The sequence below is a fragment of the Mus pahari genome, chromosome 5 (genome assembly GCF_900095145.1).
Source record: "Mus pahari chromosome 5, PAHARI_EIJ_v1.1, whole genome shotgun sequence".
Lineage (NCBI taxonomy): Eukaryota > Metazoa > Chordata > Mammalia > Rodentia > Muridae > Mus > Mus pahari.
Genome location: NC_034594.1, coordinates 5988862 through 6008962, shown reverse-complemented (window position 1 = coordinate 6008962; position 20101 = coordinate 5988862). Strand labels below are relative to the sequence as shown.

Here is a 20101-nt window from a genome sequence, read left to right as displayed (position 1 = left end):
GCACCACCACTGCCCAGCAAGAACCAGTCTTAATGTACACCTTCCCACCGCCACCTGTACCGGTTGCCTTGTCTCATCTGAGGCCCCAGTTGATTGGAGGTGCTGTCAACATTTGTCAGGTCTTTCCCCATTATTGGGCCCCACATCTTAAGATTAGTCAGCCCTTGTCTAGTTGTGCTTTGTGACACATTCCAGTCCCTTGTTCTAGGCCCTTCTGTTGCCAAGTGCGTTTTTACCTTATGCCTAGCTTTCACCCCATCATGACAACCATCTTTCTAATACATTCTTCTCCTTTGATAATATCACCAGGATGCATCTCTAAATCACTAAATTATATATGCATTTGTTGTCTTCCAGCAAATATTTGTTACTAACCATGGATCTAGTAGACATTGCACTAAGGAAAAAACTGACAGACATGAACAGAATCCTAGTCTGATCATATTTTTCTCAAAGTCCTAAGTGATTCCTTGTTTGCAACAAAACATCAAGCCAGTGAATTAGTCTTCTTTATTAAATATTCTTAACACCATTCTTCAGCCATCACTCCTGCATCCACATATTTTATTCCAAGGGAAAAAAATCTGGTGCTCTCTCAGTCTCACTGTAATAGCCTCCCATGCTGCGCAATTTATGAATATAGTTATATTTGCTCTAAATTGATTAAAGTATAAATTAAACAGTAGCAGAGGATTTACTTTCCAATTCTTTTCTATTTAGCAGCTAGCAATAGACTTTCAACACTTACATTAGTTTGTTTCCTCTTGTGGTAAAATACCATGGTCAAAGGTAACTTATGGGAGAAAGAGAGGTTTTGTTTTTAATTAATTATTTATTTATTTTTGGCTTTTGGTTCCAGAGGAAGAGTCCATAATGGTGGTGGGGGAGGGGAGGCCTGGCAGCAGGCAGCTGGAGCTGGAAGCTGAGAGATCAAGTCTTCTGTCCCAAATGTAGAGAGAATGAGGAAGTAGATAAGTCCTCCAGCAAGGCCCCTCTGCACAGGGTGCCCCATCCTGGGCACCAAGTATTGAGATAGCTGATCCCCTGAGCAGCTTTTCTCCTTCAAACCACTGCACGGGAGTGATTTGTCAGCTACAAAATGAAAGGCTTTCAATAGGCAATAATTAAAAAAAAAACAAACCCTCCTGAAAAGAACATACGAAAAGCAAAAGTTCAATACTCATTGAATTGTTTCTTTGGATCTTAATTTCTCCAAATTTCTATACTTCCTAAGAAATCTATATGAAAATTTTAATCAGTGATTCTTTTCAATTCAAAAACCCTTGTAACTTCTTTTATGCGGTGTGTGTAGTAGAGTGAAATCTAGCCAAATAACTCAGAGTCTTTCAAATATTATGCCTTGCTTATATAACTTGGCCGTATAAAGCACATCTCAAACCCAATTTACGGATCTCCTTCCAAGTAAAGTGAAAGTCTGCCAGATATCTTTCTATAAATACCTAAAAAGATAGCTCGAATGCCAGTCTACAGACCTGAAATCCTGAGGCTTCCTAAACCTGTACCTTTAATCATTTTTTTATTTCAAAAGTTTATTGTAAATCATTGTGAATGTGTTATATTGGGGTTCTTAAAATAACTGTTTTCTTTCACTTAAAAGTAATGTAATGATGTCTTTATATTTATAAGTGTTATATTCTTCTTCATTTATTCATTGCCTTATGTTAATAGATTACTATGAAAACAGGTTAGAAGAGAAATGGATAAAGAATTGGATAAAGTAGCTTAAGGCTGACATGACTTCACATGTTAATAGTTTAGTTCACAGTGCTAACCTTAAAATTTAATAAAAAGATAAATAACAATCTTTACAAGAACTATTTGAAAATCAGGTTTACAGTTGAGAATAAGTTAAGAATTTAGTCCAAGTATGTAAAAATAACCAAACACGGTATTTTTCATGTTGATGATCATTTGTGGTGATCACATCACCATCCATTCTTTAATTAAAAGTAAATAGAACTCTGATACATTTTACAAGCAGGAATATGTAAATAAGATAATCCTAAAAGCCATTAAATACAGTTGATGAATGTTTGAAGCCAACTGTCTTGTTTGCTTTCTAGTTTTGAAAAGTGTCTTAAAGGGGGCTAGAGAGATGTCACAGTGGTTAAGAGTGCTTGTTGTGTAACCATAGTGAGCTGAGCTCTTGCTCTTCTTTTAGCCCTGATACTTTAGTGGGTGGTCAAAGAGAAAACATCCCTGAGGCTTGTGGGCTGCTATCCTCTTCCAATACTGCAAGTTCTGTGTTTCAGGGAGAGACCCTACTGCAAAGAATAAGGTAGAACACGATAAAGGAGGACAGCTTTAATAAAGTCAGATTTTCAGTCTCTTAAACAATCAACTATCACATGACTGAGAATGTAAAGTAAAAAGTGCATAGGAAATAATAAATCATCTGGGAGGAATAAACTGTGTAGCAGTCTTGTTTCATTTGAATATAATTTTTAGGTTATAAAATTGAAAATTTATTAAGATACCAAATGATCATCAAATATAGAGGCAATGCACATGGAATCTCTAGTTCCAAATATGAGAATCTGGCCACAGTGTGTCTGGGTGTGAAGTTTATTATGAGTCTTATTGTTACTACAAATATTAGAGTGATACCTATTATTCAAGAGTCATTTATGAATTCTATTTTAGAAAATGCAGCAAGGGAATAAACATCAGATATGAAGATGAAAATAATACCTACTGTGGACTCACACCACAGTAGCTAGCCATTGACGTTTTTATTTGCATAACTTGAATGCAGTTTTCCACTCATGTATAATTTGCATCCAGTGAGTTCTTCCATCTGTTGCTTCATCTTCACTGAAGCTGCAAATAAAGAGTCAGCCATGGGGAACAGCGTGGTATGAGATGTCAAAAAGAGCAGATAAATCGGAATCCCCTTTAGAATCAACATGTGATCTATATTTAAAAATATTTATTATATCTCTCCAGATGTAGGGCCTGAGAACAGAACTTGTGCTCTCCACAAATTCTCCCTGGCTTTTAACTGCTGTCTCTCCAGTCTCCTGAATGAAATTAGAGGGGGAAAATTCTGCCTCTTTATAACCGTGTTCAGCATGTCCTAAACTCACCAGATTCAGAATCCTCCACTTTTATATCTTTAAAGAATACTGGACTAGAATAGACTATATTGTGATTAGCCATCTTAGAGCATAAAATGAATTCATTTACAGCTTTGCTTACACTTACCACCAGCTTGCTGCAGTGCCTATATTTTACCAACCAAATTTATGTGCTTTTAAACTTTTGTTTGCCACATACTATTCACATTGTGCTTGTGTGAAGTATTTTATTGCAAGAATGTACTATTATGGATATACAATATCACTATACTTATCATAAGACCACCTAATGTGGCTTTAAAATTTCTCAATAATCAGTTTTCATGTACTCTTTGTGTGTTGTCAGCATGGTTAAGTACACTGCAGGCTCAGTGATAAATGAGTATAAATGTAATGAACTGTTAAACATGGATGGCAGTCTTGGTTACTAAGAAGGAAGGATGGCAGGCATCCAGACATCTCAGCTTGATGGGAACTAACAGCAAGAACTGACGTCATTCTCTAAATTCTCTTTGGGGATTTTAGTGTCCAGAGCAAGAAGACTTTGGAAGTACCACTTCATCCTGGGTGACCTCTAACACTGGTAAAATATCTTCATATCTGCCAGAAAAGCTGGAACTTAAAGACGCATGCCAGTGTATTCCAAACAAGGTATGTGAGCTTTCATATGTGTCCACTGAAAAGTCACTCCACACAGTGACTTAGGCTCCTTGGCTGTAGCCTGTGGTATACAGAAGGTGCCTCATGCTTAATCAAATCTCAAATACAATACAGTCACAGAGAAGGACCAGAGAAAGGAAATTACATATTGCAATTTTGGACTTTTATTTTCCTTTCAATGTATGGAAGTTACCATTAATGGAAAATTGAGAAGAGCCAATACATAACAGGGAAGTGCTATACACAGAACACATTAGGAATAGGCTGAAGTTCAGGAATTACTGAGTATAGAGCACATGCTAGGAATAGGCTGCACTTCAGGAATTCAGTTCTAGATGGAAAGTGCCTGATCTTCAACATAGATGCTCAAAAAATCAGTACAAGTATTTCTCCTTGCTGCCTGATGACTCAATTTGCAAATTTCCAACCAGCTGCCTCTTTCCTATTAATTGATAGTCTCTGTATGGCATATCCAATTAATGAGCTTCATCTGAGTATATATAGTTCTTTCATCAGTGATGCTGGGCCCATAGACCTCTAGGAATATATAAATATATATATTAATGTTCATAGCAGTCATGGAGTCTGTTCTAAAATCAGGCAGTTAGGAGATAAATGATGTCAGGAAAACAGATAGGTGGCAGGTAGTTATGCAAATAGATGCTAGATAATTAGATGAATGATAGACAGATGATAGCTGGCTAGCTAGATGCTAGATAACAAAGAAAGGATATATGATAGATACATGGTAGATAAATTGATAAATGATAGAAGATGGATAAATTGCTAGCTAGCTAGACAGATAGACCATATATATATATATATATATATATATATAGAGAGAGAGAGAGAGAGAGAGAGACAAAGGACAGAGACAGACAGGTAGATAGATAGATAGATAGATAGATAGATAGATAGATAGATACATACATACATACATACATACATACATACATACATACATACATACATACATAGATATACAGATCGATAGATGGCTTTAGAGCAATGAAACAGAATGATTTTGACACAGGCATTCATTTTTTCCCCTTAGGAAGAAGCAGGATTACCAGGAACTCTCAGATCCTTTGGACCTAAGGGCGACAAAGGAGAGCCGGTAATGTGCATACAACTTGTACGGTTGGGATGAAGGAGTTTGCTCAAAAGTGATTTGAAAAGATTTGTCCGCCTTATGTTTATGATAAATGCATTTCAAAAGGGTCCTCAAGAAATATGTTGAGATGAAGATCTCTGTAAACTAGTGTCACCAGCAGCTGAGTCTCTTGCTGAGGACAAAGGGTTAAGAAATTCTGAGAAATCTACAACAGCCAGTTCTTGTACCTGTAAGTTCAACACAACACTATGAAGCAGGCACATGTCCCAGCGACTCCCTAGCTTTCCTCCTCACCTGATTCTCCACATTCCTAGGAAACATATTTTCCTTGACTGCTGATGTGTCCCCACTGAGCAGGATTTTAACGCCCGACCTCTACTAAGTATCTGTGGGAGGACCTTTGCTCTGTGGGAAGCATATTGCTGCATATTTGAAGAGGAGTAAAGAATAGGATAAATTGTTTCCTGGATATCACTCCCAGAGAGAGAGAGAGATGCTATAACTGTTAGACCCTGAGAAAACAATCAGAGCACCCTAGGATGAATCGTGTGCTCTTGATCTCGAAGTGTACAACACAGGCCGTGACTCATGTGTCGAGATTTGTCTTCCCTTTGACTAAGCTCTAACTAAGCTGTAATATTTTCTAGTCTTTTGAATGTGTTTTCCAACCAATCAAATTAGGGACCTAATATAATGAAAGTCACATCAGTTGCTAGAGCCACAGAATAAAAAAAGCACAAGGCCTGTCCTCGTTGTGTGTATAATCCTGTGATGATGAAAGTCACCTCAGAAATGACACCAGTGGAAAGGAACTAAGAAGAATTAGTAAAGATGACAAATGTTAGAAAATTAATAATATGGAAGATTCATAAAATATTTTATGCAAAAAGTGTTAAAAGATTCCCATTAGTATGTTGCTTTAAACCATTTAATTTAGTTAGGGTTCTCATATATAAAATTCAGAGTGACAAGAAATTTTAGTCATGTCAAATCCATTGGTATAAAATTTATTAGTAATATCTACTACATAAAACAAATACTTACCATATACTTCCTTAATTTCCCCCCTCTGTGAACAGACTCAAAATCTGTGGATTTGATTAAGCCAGGACAGCCACTGCTGTATAAAACTGGTTTCAGATGACCATGACCATAAGCACAACCAACTTTTCAGAAACTTGGGTTCAGCATGAACGTGTGGTTTCATCTTAAGTAGTGATGACAGTAAAATATGTAAAAATGTAAGTTTTCCTCAGTGTTTGATTCTGGTATAAAATTTTCGTAGTTCTAACAGGTGCCCAGACTACCTGCATTTTGAAACCATCAAATGTTACTTTAAGATTGGGCAGATTGAATAGTTACTATTATGAAATAACCAATGCTTCAAAGAGTCACTCAAGGAGACAGATGTTACCACAGAAGCTTGCATTTGGATGTTTAAATACAAGGAAGAACACCCATGGAATTAGCATGGAGTGCTGGAATGAAAATCGCCTTGAAGTCTTAGAGAATATTTCTTAGTAGCATTGGTTCCTGAATAATATCCAATCAATGATTGAGTCTGAAAGACAACATTGTAACACATACACGTCACTTCCATTATAGACAGTCGCTGGATGTGTGTTTTCCTCTTTTCTATTCAGTGGGATTGAAAGAGAGGTGGGACTCAGCCATTACTGGGTTTTATGCTCTTCCATATGTAACGTGATAAAACACAAATCTTCAGTTATGAGGCAATGTCAAACAATTTCCAATTTATTGAGAGGCTCAGTGCATAAAAGTTTGGAGTTAGTTTATGTCCTTTGATAAATAACAATTGTGCATTAAGTTTCTATCTTCAAGTATATGAATATTGAATTCAGTGTTTTGTTTCCAATATTATCTGGCCTTTTCTTGATAGTTGTGACTAGTTTATGGATGTTTCTTTGCATTTCAATTAGATCATAATGGATTCGAATTTGTGGACATTAGATAAGAACAGAAACCATCTGGACATTTTTATAATTTACGTTTTCTCATAAACTATTAGATACAGTCTAGTAGCCTTTGGTAAATTTGAGTTTTTGAAACAATGAGAATGAATTTGAGAAAACCACTTTGAAATTCCTTTTCTAAGCATTTGGCAGGGTGATATTTCTACAGGTGTTATTTGAAGGGTCCTTACTGTAATGTCACAACTTAACAAAGGCAAATTCTCATTTTTATTTATGGGAAGCTATTAATAGTTAAATAACCAATCTGAATAAAAATGTAAGCAAATCCAGTTTCATCTGGTCCAGCGTCTTCTAATGCCTCCATGTCTCTCTGAAGCCATCTCCTGCCCTCTCACGTATACTTCAAGGCATCACATGGTTTTGTAAGATTGTAGCTAAAACCTTGCTGACTTTCTTATCAAGCATGCAAAATAATGAGTTACTTGTGCCATTTTTACTCAGGTATCACATTATTACTCATGTTGGTCCCTCATTACCCACCCTGTCATCTGTGTCCCCTCCCATCACTTCTCTCCTTTCCCAAAAAGCCCCCTTTAAAAAGCTCCTAAACTTTAATGTTCTTGAACCTACATGTGATCTGAATAATTTGGAAATTAATTTTCCAGTTTGCTTTCATATCATTCTGCATTTCTATGTAATTTCCCCAAATTTGCTGTTCATGAAAAAATTGTTTAGCAAATGATGCTAGCATAAAATGGTATTGTATATTCATAAAATCTCAAGCGATAGAGCCAAGCTCTAGTGATAGAGGCACTCATTTAAAAAGTAACATTACATTCCACTGTTTCAAGGATAGATTTGGTGGACTATTTAATGATGTGGGTAGTATGAGGAAGAATCTGAAGCATATTCTTTGGTGCCCACTTAAGAACTCACTTGGGAAATGCTAACTCCCTTTGATGTTAACAATTAATGTACCTTTTATGAATGTCTAATGAATAATTAAGGTGTTTTAGTGTATAGCTGGTGGTAAAGTCGAATTTGGCACCATGGACATTCCTGGAGAAAAGATATGCTGACTGGCTATTTGATTAACCTTAGTGCCTGTTTTATAAAAAGCTGAGTCAGACAAGAAGGGTAAAATGCAGAAGTTTTATCTCTTGGGGACCAGTGACCCGTAGTCCAATGCTAGAGCTGCCAAAGATACCCACTGGGAGGTTTTGTAAATGAACTTCCAGAGAAATACAAACTCACTTGCTTTTTTTATTGTTCAAGGCTATCCTTGAGCTACACAAACAGACTAAGGAACTGTGGCAGAGGCTACAGGGCCAGTGATGCCCAAATATAAACTGCACAGCTCTGTGGAAAGAATGTTTTCCTCAGGAACGTAAAAAAAAAAAAGAACTGGGTTTCTTACATTATCAGCTTTATGGCTGATACAGTACCTTAATATTTTAATTTTATTTAATAATGTTATAATTTATATAAAATTCCATAAATGTGTATAAAATCTATGTAAAATTACATAAATTAAATCATTTATTATAATACAGACTACATTTTGTAGCACTGTGTAAGACATATGACTTACAATACAAGAACTACATTTAGGTCTATCAATAAAAGGATCTGATTTAGTATCTAGATAATGAAATGGCTGCTTTTCCGATTTCTCCTCGAATGCCATAGGGAAGTTGTGAATAATTGCTTCCCTCACAGCAGGTTAATTCTGAAATTCACTGTATTACCTGGAGCTAGCATGGTGGTACTCACCAGCAATGCCAGCACTCATGGAGCTGAAGGAGGAGAAACATGAAATTCGAAGCCAGCCTGGGCTAGGCTGCAAGATTCTGTCCCCAAACATGAAGAAAATGCTCATTTTTCTATGCAATCTTTATAAAATTTCACATTTGAATGTTAAAATAATTAGCCTATTTTCACTATGCATATTAGGCCAAACTAGTCAGTTGTCACATGCTGATGCTGAGGCTTTCCTTAGGAAATAAGTTTTTGGTGAGCAGGTGAGTCCCTCCACCTTGTTATCTTTAAGACCACGACCCTGTGGTTTCACTCATATGATGCTACCACAGGCTTAACTGAGGCTGCCTGGTAGGTCAGGTGCCGTGCAGTATTTTGTATTAATGTGTATTGTCGTCGTTGTCATGGCTGTTTTGTTATTTTTGGTGATAGTGGTGATCAAACCCAAGGTCTTGCACAGGCTAGACAGTGCTAGACCACTAGACAGTGCTAGACCACTGAGCTCTCTACACAGCACTTGAGACCAGTACTTCTTTTTTCCCCATTAATTTATTTATTCACTTTACATCCTGATTGCAGCCCCCACCTCTTCTCCCAGCCTCCCCTTCACATAGCCTCTTCCCCCATCTCTCATACCCTTCTCCTCCAAGAAGAGGAATGAACCCCTTAGTTGCCAACCCACCCTGGCACATCAAGCCACCACAGGACTAGGCACATCCTCTCCTACTGAGGCCAGATAAGACAGCCCAATAAGGGGAACAGGATCCAGAGTTAGGCAACAGAGGCAGGCAACAGAGGCAGGCAACACAGAGTCAGGCAACAGAGTCAGGCAACAGAGTCAGGCAACAGAGTCAGGCAACAGAGTCAGGCAACAGAGTCAGGCAACAGAGGCAGGCAACAGAGGCAGGCAACAGAGGCAGGCAACAGAGGCAGGCAACAGAGGCAGGCAACAGAGGCAGGCAACAGAGGCAGGCAACAGAAGTAGGCAACAGAGGCAGGGACAGCAAAGACTAAGCTGCACTTCTGTTACATCTGTGCAGTGTATGGAGTGGTGGTGGCTCATGTATGCTCTTCAGCTGGTTGGTTGTGTTACAGGAAAAAAAGGCAGATTCTTAGAAAGGAAGGAACATACAGGGCAAGTTGAAGATGCTTTAGAGGAAGTCATCAAGACAATGTTCAGTAATGAATATTCCCGAGTCTCTGTATATCAGATCTTGCTTGTTTCTTTCCCTAGAGCAAGCTCTTGGAGGCAGGATGCTGAATAAGGTATCAGTTTACGTTGATTTCTCTGTAGCCAGGTTCATGCAACTTCATGGCTAGTATCATCCCAATACATAAAGAAACAATTGTCTTTGACCACATCTTCTTCCCAGGTGGTGCCAGCTCTGCTCCCAATCACATTATTTAGCTATGAAATGGATTTAACGCTCACATGTGGGAAAGAATTACCACTCCCAGGGTGGTGGTCTCACTTTTATAATCCAAGGTTTATCGCTTATTTAAAATCATGCTAACAACCATGTACAAAGTAAAATTAACAAGAAAGTCACTGTTATGTTATTTTGTGATATAGCTGACATATATTGCAAAGTATTTCATTCTAAGGAAGAAACACCAATCTTTTAAACTTCAAAAATTTTAAATCACATTGTAGTTAGTGTTTCAGATAGAATACTTCTCTTGCCTAATAATAAAAATACCTTATTTGATTTTTGGTGTTTTGGATGTGAATGTAAGCTTTCCTTAATGGATGAGTTGTCTCTCCCAGCCCTGATTTTTATAAATAAATTTCTAAAGAAAATTATAGTTCACAAATCTTATGTGATTAAATGATTAGAATCACGTATCTTCACAGCTTAATTTCCTAAATTTCCATCCGGTATTTTTTATTCTAATAATTTATATTTTTATATTCAGTTTACATCCCAATCACAGCCCTCCTCCCTCCTCTTTTCTCAGTCACACCCTTACAATTCCTTCTCCCCAATGATCCCCCATCATGTTCTCCTCAGAAAAGGGGAGGCCCCTCTGGGGTACCACCCCATCCTGGGGCATCTAGTCCCCGCAGGACTAGGCACTGAGGCCCAACCATGCGGTTCAGTTAGGGGAAGCAGAGTCAATGGCAGGGAACAGGGAACTGTCCCATTCTGCTTGTTACGGGATCCCACATGAAGACCAAGCTGCACATTTGCTATAAATGTGTATGGGTGTCACACCTTCCGTGTCACCTAAAAAGCATCCCTGTGCTTCATGAAGTTACAGCCCTCTCAGTATACATGACTTGTGGAAACATCTTGGAGCAAGTAGACAGGCAGCCTGCCGCAGAGCAGACACCTCGAGCACAGTTTTCTCAAATGGAGTGCTTTCATATTGAAGCCTGAAGCTGATTTATGAACACGCAATGAGGCACATTCTGAGCAGCATTAAGTAGAGTTTGCATGCTGGGTTCAATTTATATTCCCATACAATATGATACTGTAGTAAATTAAATTATATGCATGCAAATTTTATTGTTCTAAAATAGACTTGCACTTTGAAGTTCGGCGAAATGATAGCAGTAATTATTTTTAAGTGAAGACTCTAAGCAGAGTAGTAGTTCCCCCCCCCTTTTTTTGGCGACAGAAGCAAAATAATATACTATGTAGCACTGTTTTATGACATGTACTTTTGGAGAATGGAATCATTTGGACTTTAAAGAGGAGGAATTATAGCAACTAATACAAACTACCCTGTGAACCAGTGCACACTTAGAATAGGCATTCACCATCATATACACACAGCTTTTCTGTCCCCCATCATAAGACAGTCACTATCTGCATTACACTGATCCAGCACACCTACAAATTTGCCTAAGTTTGATAAATTAGCTGCTGTACATTCGTCGGGGAAAATTCCATTCTATTAGGAAATACCTGTTTACTTCTGGTAAACTACGACAGTAGTGAGGAACTGCGGCCAATAGAAGGAATAAGTGGAATGGATTAGTTTCCAGGAGAAATGAATGCTTTAATGCACAGAATCACATGCCCACACATAATAATACACAATATGCACATTCCCACATACACTTGCACATAACCCCTCCCAACACACACACACACACACACATACACACACACACACACACACACACACACACATCATATACACACAGGCACTTTGGTCTGAAGTGGGAAAATGGGCTGAGGATCTGCATAGTGGATGAATGTGCTGCAAATTCAGCTCTAGAGTGACACTTGCTCTAACTGATGCATGTTTCATTCAAAAATTTGTCTTATTCCTCACTTCACTGATGAACCAATGCATTATTTGGGGGCAATGTAGATTCTTTTTAGAAATATGATTCTTTTCCAATAATGTCTATTTTAATTATGTGATCATAAAAATATAACCAAAATAGAGCCTAAATCATGCTAAAGTAATACTTACTTACTGAATGACTACTTTATTCCCTAAGGAAAATCTGCTTTGTGAGACAGGGTGTCACCTTGTAGCCCAAACTGGCTTGGAACTTTCTAAGTAGGCCAGGCTGGCCTCAAACTCAGGGATTCTCTTTTCTGTCAGTTGAGTGCTGGTGTTAAAGGAGTGCACCACCAGGCCAGCCAGGAGGAAGCAGTTATTAAGCTACTGCTTTTGTTCCTTATGAAGTAGGTAGAAAGCCAGTACTCGTCCTCAGAAATGTGCCTGACAATAAACAAGCAAAGTTACACTACCCGGATCAGGGTTCTAGGAAAAAAATCCTTCTCCTTTATCAAATGGGAATTATAGTGGACGCACGCTAGCTTGGTCTTAAGGACAGAATGAGAGGTTTATGAAAGAGCCAACTTAATGACTGGCAGAGATGTTTACTAGCTGGAAGACATATTTTGAACACGCAGCGTGTCGATGCTCTTGCTCTAAGCTTTGGCTTACTGTGAGACTAAGTCAGAACTCACTGAAGGAAATTTATTTTATTCAAAATTTACTTGGCAGGAAATGTTAAAATAAAACTCACATATCTTCTGAGTCTTTGGCCTTTTTAAAAACAACAACAAAATTAATGTTCCTAGACCAATGGACCCATCCAAAAGAATTACACATAGTGTCACAAACTTGTATCATGCTGATAAAGCAGCTATTTATGCAAAATACTATGTGCTAAGCACTGCCAAGACCCTCCTCCTTCCCATTAACTAATTCAATACTCACAGACATTTTAGCTCAGCTTTGTTTTTATTACTTTTGGATTAAGAACCTGTATATAAAGACAATTAAAATGTCCCTAAGTTTCATAGCTAGCGAGGAGTGGAGTTAGGAGTGAAGCTCTGCCCATGTGAATTCATTGTTCATGTGCCTTCCTGCAGTTTCATCATCAAGACGCTGCCAAATTCCCTGCTTCCCTTTCACACTCCTTTAGAATTAAATCACAAATCCATTTTCCTTGCAGCTTAGGGAGCAGATTGTGAAGTTCACTCTGTAGATCCTGCTGTGTCTCTCTAAGTCTATGAACCCCTTTAACATAAGATCTTCTAACTCCAACACAGGCAGAAGAATCTCTGAAGAATTACTACAAACTAGTTCATTCAGGAAATGAGAAGGTTTTATAGTTTTACCTCCAGAAACAAACAGACTGAAAATATGATGGTTTAATTTTGTCCATTTGTTAAATTGAAAAGAGATTTGAAATATTCTCAGAATGTCCAGAGGTGACTCCAGAGACCTGTAGTCTGCCCTCCATGGGCCACAGTCCACTCACAACCGCTGTCTGGGTTGACCTGAACACCCAACACAAGACATTCTACCTTTACACCCATTACCAAACCTGCTTTTGATGCATGTATACACATTTCTATACACAGAGTACTATCAAAGACAATAGCATTAAACATAGTTACCTGACATTATTAAAATGACCTGTAATGGAAATGACACAGTGGGTCAGTTGCTAATTTGCCTGTCTGTAAGACAACAGAGAGGCTGCCTTCAGTATAAGGAACCTCGAAGGCAACGGACCCTGTCTCCATAAACTCTGAGCTCCCGTTCTCTGCACTGAATGTGCAGAAACAAGACTTATTCACTCTTTGTTATCTTTGCATTTCTTCTCTTCTGTGGACTGAAATGATGCTGTTTGAATCTTGATATTTTCCCTAAAAAGGCATTTGTGAGAACACTCCAGCTCCAGGAAATAAAGGCAGATGTTGTTTCAGTTTACGTACGTGCAGACGAGCCCTGTAGCTGTCGTGATTCCTAATGACTTCTGTTCCAGCCTGGTCCAGATGTGGCGTTAATGCCTCAGAGACTAAGAAACTTATAGGCGTTTAGCGAAAATAATTTTTGTTTAAGTCATTTGGCTTCCTCTGTGCATTTCTAGTTTCACCTAATTTTTCCATGGACAATCAGAATTAAGCTCATTTCCACAGTTTCTCCTTAAGTTCATAAAGAAATTAATATGTATTTGCACATAACAATTTATTGTTGAAACTGAAACCACTAAATGAGAACATGAAACTTTATCCAACAGTAGTTTTTTTTTTTTTAGATTTAATTACATTTCTTCCTTCCTTTCCTCCCTCTAAGCTTCTCACATACCCTCCTTGCTCTCTTTAAATTCATAGTCTCTTTTTTATTGCTATTGCCTGTATACATATGTATATGCATATACTGACATATTCGTAAATGTAAGCTGCTCAGTCTACGTAACTTGCATTCATGTTTTCAGGGATTACCACTTGGTATTATACGATAACCAATTGTGTGTCCTTCCTCAGGGACAGCTCTTTCTCCTGCTCTCAACGCCCCTCATTGCCTGCAGTTGTTTCTGTAGTTGAGAGCACATGTGCTCGCCCCTGTCCACTTCGACATGTTCGTCATCCTCTCTCAGCTCCTTTTGAGTGACACAACATTTTGTCAAGTCTGATAAAATATATGTGGAATTTATGTTAACAAAAAAATCATTGTTTGCATTTGTATCAATACTGCCAGTTATAAATGTGCTTTCTGTAAGACCAAGACAATGAAATCTCAATGTTTTATTTTATATTTCCACTAAACTAATAACAGTTTGTAGGGTTATCAATTAGCTATATAATCAACTTGTACTTTACCAAAAAGGAATCATCTGAATGCCTGTTTTTTTTTTTTAAAAATAATTAATAATGAGGGTCTCATGAAATCTAATAATAAGCAATATTCATAGAAATTAATCAAAAAATTATAGTTTCATTACTCTACCTTCTATCACTGACTAACATCCCAAGGCTAACAGGAATTATCGGTGGAAAACTCTGGCTTGATGTGGAGTGTGTTGGCATTACCTTATCAGTCAGTGTGTACGGATACAATACAGCCTCTAAATAAGCAGAAACAGAAGAAGCACAGAGGTAATAGAGGGACAGGAAAAAGAAACCTGGCCACTCCGCAGCTGACTTTATTTCTCATTGGTTTCTTATTCCCTCCTAATGCCTTCTACTCACATCCCAAGTAGAGCAGTTGGCAGGGAGCACAACAGATGGATGACAAGCTCGGCACATGCAGCGACTCTGGCACCAGGCACTTGACTTTTATTTACCAAACAGTTAGGCAGATCTCAGGAACCCAGTCTGCTAACACCCCTATTTGGTTTAATGTGCAGTCAGTATCTAGCATATAAATATGAAAATATTACCTGGAAAAAGATCCCTCACTGATTCTTTACATAGCTCACTGGCTAATGGTCTTATTCTTGGTATAGATTACTAACATAGTGAACAGTGGATTTAAAAACGTAATGGCTATCATTTAAGACATCTGTGACTGTGGATAGCAGTCTTCCTGAAGTGGCTCCATCAGAAGCATCTTTCAGCCAGCCATGCCAGGGTCAGTTTTATCAGGCTATGGTAATGGGTATGATTATCATGTAAAAGTGAGAGATTGAAGATCAGTTCAGATAGTTGATATCTTGATCTCTTACCAGAATCATCACAGATTACTACCTTCAAAGCTCAGGCATGTTTTTATGAAGCCTTCTGGTCTACCAATCAAAACAGGAAGCACTTCCATTCTCCTAAATTAGTATTTGATTTACATCAACAAGTTTGTATGTCTATATGCTTGGGAGCACCCAGAACAGAAGGAATCATGTCTCTCATATCTCTGTGATGCCTGTGCGTGGACCAACAGAGGATGCCCAGGTTGACAGACTCTCCGTAAGTTCAAGCTGAACTGCACTGAACTCAAGGAAACTTAGCTCCAAAGTACAGGAGAGAAGGAAGAGAGAACTGTTAGACATCTATGTTGAGGGAAGAGTGAGAAAGGTACTTTAGTAAGTAAGAACTCCCAAGGATTTATGCAAAGCAGACTTCAGGGAAGTAGTGGGGAGGAGAATCTGTACCTAGCAAAGCTTACAAGTGAGGTTTCCTAGGATGAAATGTAATAGGGGCAGTAGGTACAGATCCAGAACTTGCTTCCCGCTTCCCCATCACCTGCTCTCCCTGCACTCTTAAGCAAGCCTTACTGCCAGTCTGAAGCTAAGTTAGCCGATGGCTTTAGCACAGTGAGGCTCCAGTAGAGGTAACTGAGATGGAGTCACACTATCAATTACTCATCACGAGGAATACTCTGGACAGGAAGTGGCTTGCTGCAACTGGTATCTTACTGTCCTCAATTAGGAGCTGACTGATGGCGCTGTCTGTGTTCTATATCTTAAGTCATCTTTCACTTGGTGGAGTGCTTGCTGCGGGTTTCAGGAACTGCAGGCAGCAGATACCTCAACAGATGATTTATAGTAAACACCTTGATTTCCTTATCATGGGTTTGCAGTTTCAAAATTATTTAACCTGCTCTGACAATGAGCTCAGACCTTTATTTCTGACATACTCACTTTAAGAAGATCATATCAGTTTCATAGGAACCCAGAATTTTATTAAATTCTACAAATGTGGCTGGGTCCCCCTAACTTCACTAGGTATTCAAGAAAACTTTCACCAACCCTCCAAATAATTCCTAAATTGTTTATTTTTTTCAAAGCTCAAGATAACTTTCATTTGTCCAATTTGGAGAAGGGTTGGAACTTGATTTTTTTCTTTGAAAGGAAATTGTAGTTGTGCTTATACTTGGTTGCATACTCAATATATGCAAATTTACACATTTTTAGAAGCGAATGACATTAATAGAAAAACAACTTTAGCATCCAAAACAAGTGTGTGTGTGTGTGTGTGTGTGTGTGTGTGTGTGTGTGTGTGNGAGAGAGAGAGAGAGAGAGAGAGAGAGAGAGAGAGAGAGAGAGAGAGAGAGAGAGAGTTAAGTCTTCATTTTTGTTTTGTTTGGGACCACATCTGACATAATATACTGAGTTTTGAAAGCCACATTTTAAGAGACAGGTATACCCAGAGAGCAGGATCATATATTTAGAGACTCTAACCCATTGCTAATGTTTTAGTGACTAGAAGCCTTCATAGTGACCCAAGTGGACGTCACGCTTAGGATCCAGAAGGATTTTTCTCCTTTAAGACATCAGAAGTAAGACTAGCAGGAAATTATATAGGTTCAGAAAGCTTTAGTTCAGTAAGCACAGATGTGTGTTTCATTTAATTTGTGCTCCACAATGTGAATCAGACAGAAAAATTAACTAGAAGCTTAGAATAGTAAGCTTTGGTGGCAATGGTGAATATAAGACTATAAATACAGTTTCTGTGTTATTTAATTTGGGGAGTGAGTGTGTGAGCGGTGCTCATGGGGAGGTCACGGGACAACCTTCAGGAGTCACTTCTCTCCTTCCACCATGTATGTCCCAGGAATTAAAGGGCTTGGAGTGGAAAGAATGTCCCCAGAAATAGGTTTGAAAGGTCTGATTTGTTTGAAACTGCTGATTGCATTTTTTTCCAATTATGAACTAAAATTTTGCTTGGAAGCTAGAAGAGAAGCATCTTATGCTTTCTTTAGGACTAGAATTGTGGGAAAGGAAGCAGGAACTCTCTCTCTCTCTCTCTCTCTCTCTCTCTCTCTCACACACACACACACACACACGCACACACACACGCACGCACACACACACACGCACACACACACCCATGCACACACACGCGCGCGCACGCGCACACACGCGCACACACACACACACACACATGCACTAAATACATTAAACAGATCAGTTCCCTTTCAATAGTGTTGGAAAGTACTGATTTTGTGGGCAGAACTAGGTTTACCCTGGTTGCCAGCCGTTCTTTGGGCTTTGCTCCTATATTTCAGAATAAGCACTAAAGTGGCTGATGTTACCATCATAATGTTTTAGATTAAATTTTTATGGAGCCAGCACTTGGCATCAGCATGTTTGGACTATGTCCTTTTGAAGTTTTCATGGTAACTCATACACCTGCCGCCTTTTTGAGACAGAGATGGGATCCAGCATGCTCACTCTTCTCTGGGGACTAAAGGCAATTCGAAGTGATTATAAGCCTCTAAGTAGGGAAAGAGGCGAGATCAGTTAACATTTGCCATAGCGGAAACCTAGTATTTTTAACTACAGGAGTCACAGAACGTCAACTAAAGACACCTCGGTGCCAGCGCTCCAGGCACATGGTATGTAAAAGCTGTCAGCTAGCTAAGCTGTCAGCACTCCTTTTTCTCCGAAATGGGTTGCTGGCAGTGTGAATACCGTGTCATTGTGCTTTGGGGGATTATATGCTGTATCTGGTGATCCTGAGTAACTTGCAATATGATATAAAATATTATATTGGATCAACTGAGGAAAGGAATCTGCTTCTTAGGGACCAGTGGGCACACTTCAGTGGTGAGTAACATTAGAGGCTCTACTTCCACAGACTGTTCTTTGACGTCAGATACTTAATGCGATTTCCTTATCTCTTTATCAAATGGCACTGCAGCTTTCTACTAGTCTTGCCGGTGCCTCAGGTCAAGAACCATACTAACTTTCAAGTGAGGAAATGCTTAGTGCACTGATAATTGTGCTGTTTTTTATGCTTCCACATCTAATTACATATCTCAATCAAATTTTACCTGTACTATGATAACAGCAGTTATACTATAGAGTACTTTGATAGTTTAATCAACAAAGAAAACACCTAACTCTTAAAACAAAGGGTGTGCGTGTATCTGTCAATAAAAAAGAAAAGGAGAAACAGTAAAACTGTCCAAAACTGTATTAGTAATACAATTAAGATCTCAATATTGAGGCAGAGTATCTCATTGCTTTAAAATGTGAAGATTTTACACTTAAACTTCCTTTAAATAATTGCTAGAAATGATATCTGTGTTCTAGATAATCCTTAAGAACTGTTATTTTCTAAGTGAATTTTCTAAATATTTTACAAAAATAGAGCAGATCATATTTTGAGCTGCCCGAATCTCGACACTCAGGAGCCAGAGTAAATTCCTAGACCCAAGTAAATGCCTGAGGGTTCATGGGGACTGTATCCACCCCCCCTGAAGTTTCTCTTTCTGGGTGGTGTACTATTCACAAAGCAGACTTGTCAGAGCGATGACCAAGAATTCCAGCCATGGAACCTGATAGGCATCTGCTGAAAACATTTATGCCCATGACAGGAGACAGACAAGTGGAGAGGGAGCTGCTTCATGTAGAATTGCCTTGGTATGACTTTAGAATTCAGTTCACAGTAATCAACAGATATGGATAGCGAAGTAACTATATTCACAATGTGACAAGAATATCAAGATGTGTGTATATATCTCAGATTAGGTAAGAAGATACCTATAAATCACAATTAAATTGGCTACCAGGGACCATGTAGGGAAGCAGGACATTGGCCACAACTGAAAGGCTAGAGTTTGAAGCCCCATCACTGTGTAACAGTCTATAGAAGATGATTATGAGAATGGTAACTCTCGATGAATTTGTTAGCAATACCTACCCAATAAAAAGCATTTACTCATGTACACAAGGAAAAGAGAAGGAAGGAAGGAAAGAAGAAAGAAAATATTGAAGGAAGGAAAAGGAAGGAAAGATGGAAAGGGGAACAAGGAAGGAAGGAAGAGAGGAAGGAAAGAAGGAAGAAAAGATTAGATTATTAAATAGCATGTGGAATACACAGGATGTGAAACCATTGAACACTTACTTGAAATATTAGGTTATACTACAAGTTGGATAACAATGAGACTGATCCTTAACAATCCAGAGCCTCCATATACTCCCCCATTCCCTGTATTACCTGATTACCCCGTAGATGTGACAGGACAGAAATTGGAAGCCCGGATGCACAAGAGATATCCAGGAGAAGGTTACCTTGCCTCATACTAGAGGGCCCCCCCTTTGAGGATCTTTTACAGTATCATTTGTGACTAATGACATATATTTTGGTTACTCTTTTTAGGGTGAAAATGGATTACATGGCACTCCAGGATTACTTGGTCAAAAGGTAATGAGTTTTTGTAAATGTTTCTTACAAACTAAGCTAATAACCCAGTCTTTCCAAGGAGGATTCATAGAAGTCTTTCCTTCTTGGAGACTTTTCTTTTTTTTTTTTTTTTTTTTTTTTTTTGGTTTTTCGAGACAGGGTTTCTCTGTATAGCTCTGGCTGTCCTGGAACTCACTTGGTAGACCAGGC

The 20101-nt window shown here is 38.5% G+C and overlaps 1 protein-coding gene across 1 annotated transcript in view; it reads left to right on the top strand.

Moving 5' to 3' along the window:
* Window positions 1-20101, top strand: part of Col19a1 (collagen type XIX alpha 1 chain) — a 321968-nt gene that overhangs the window by 55061 nt on the left and 246806 nt on the right. Inside the window, exons 8-10 of the mRNA XM_029539352.1 lie at window positions 3624-3749; window positions 4813-4875; window positions 19868-19912. Coding sequence (XP_029395212.1) covers window positions 3624-3749; window positions 4813-4875; window positions 19868-19912 — 234 coding nt within the window. The remainder of the gene's footprint in view (window positions 1-3623; window positions 3750-4812; window positions 4876-19867; window positions 19913-20101) is intronic.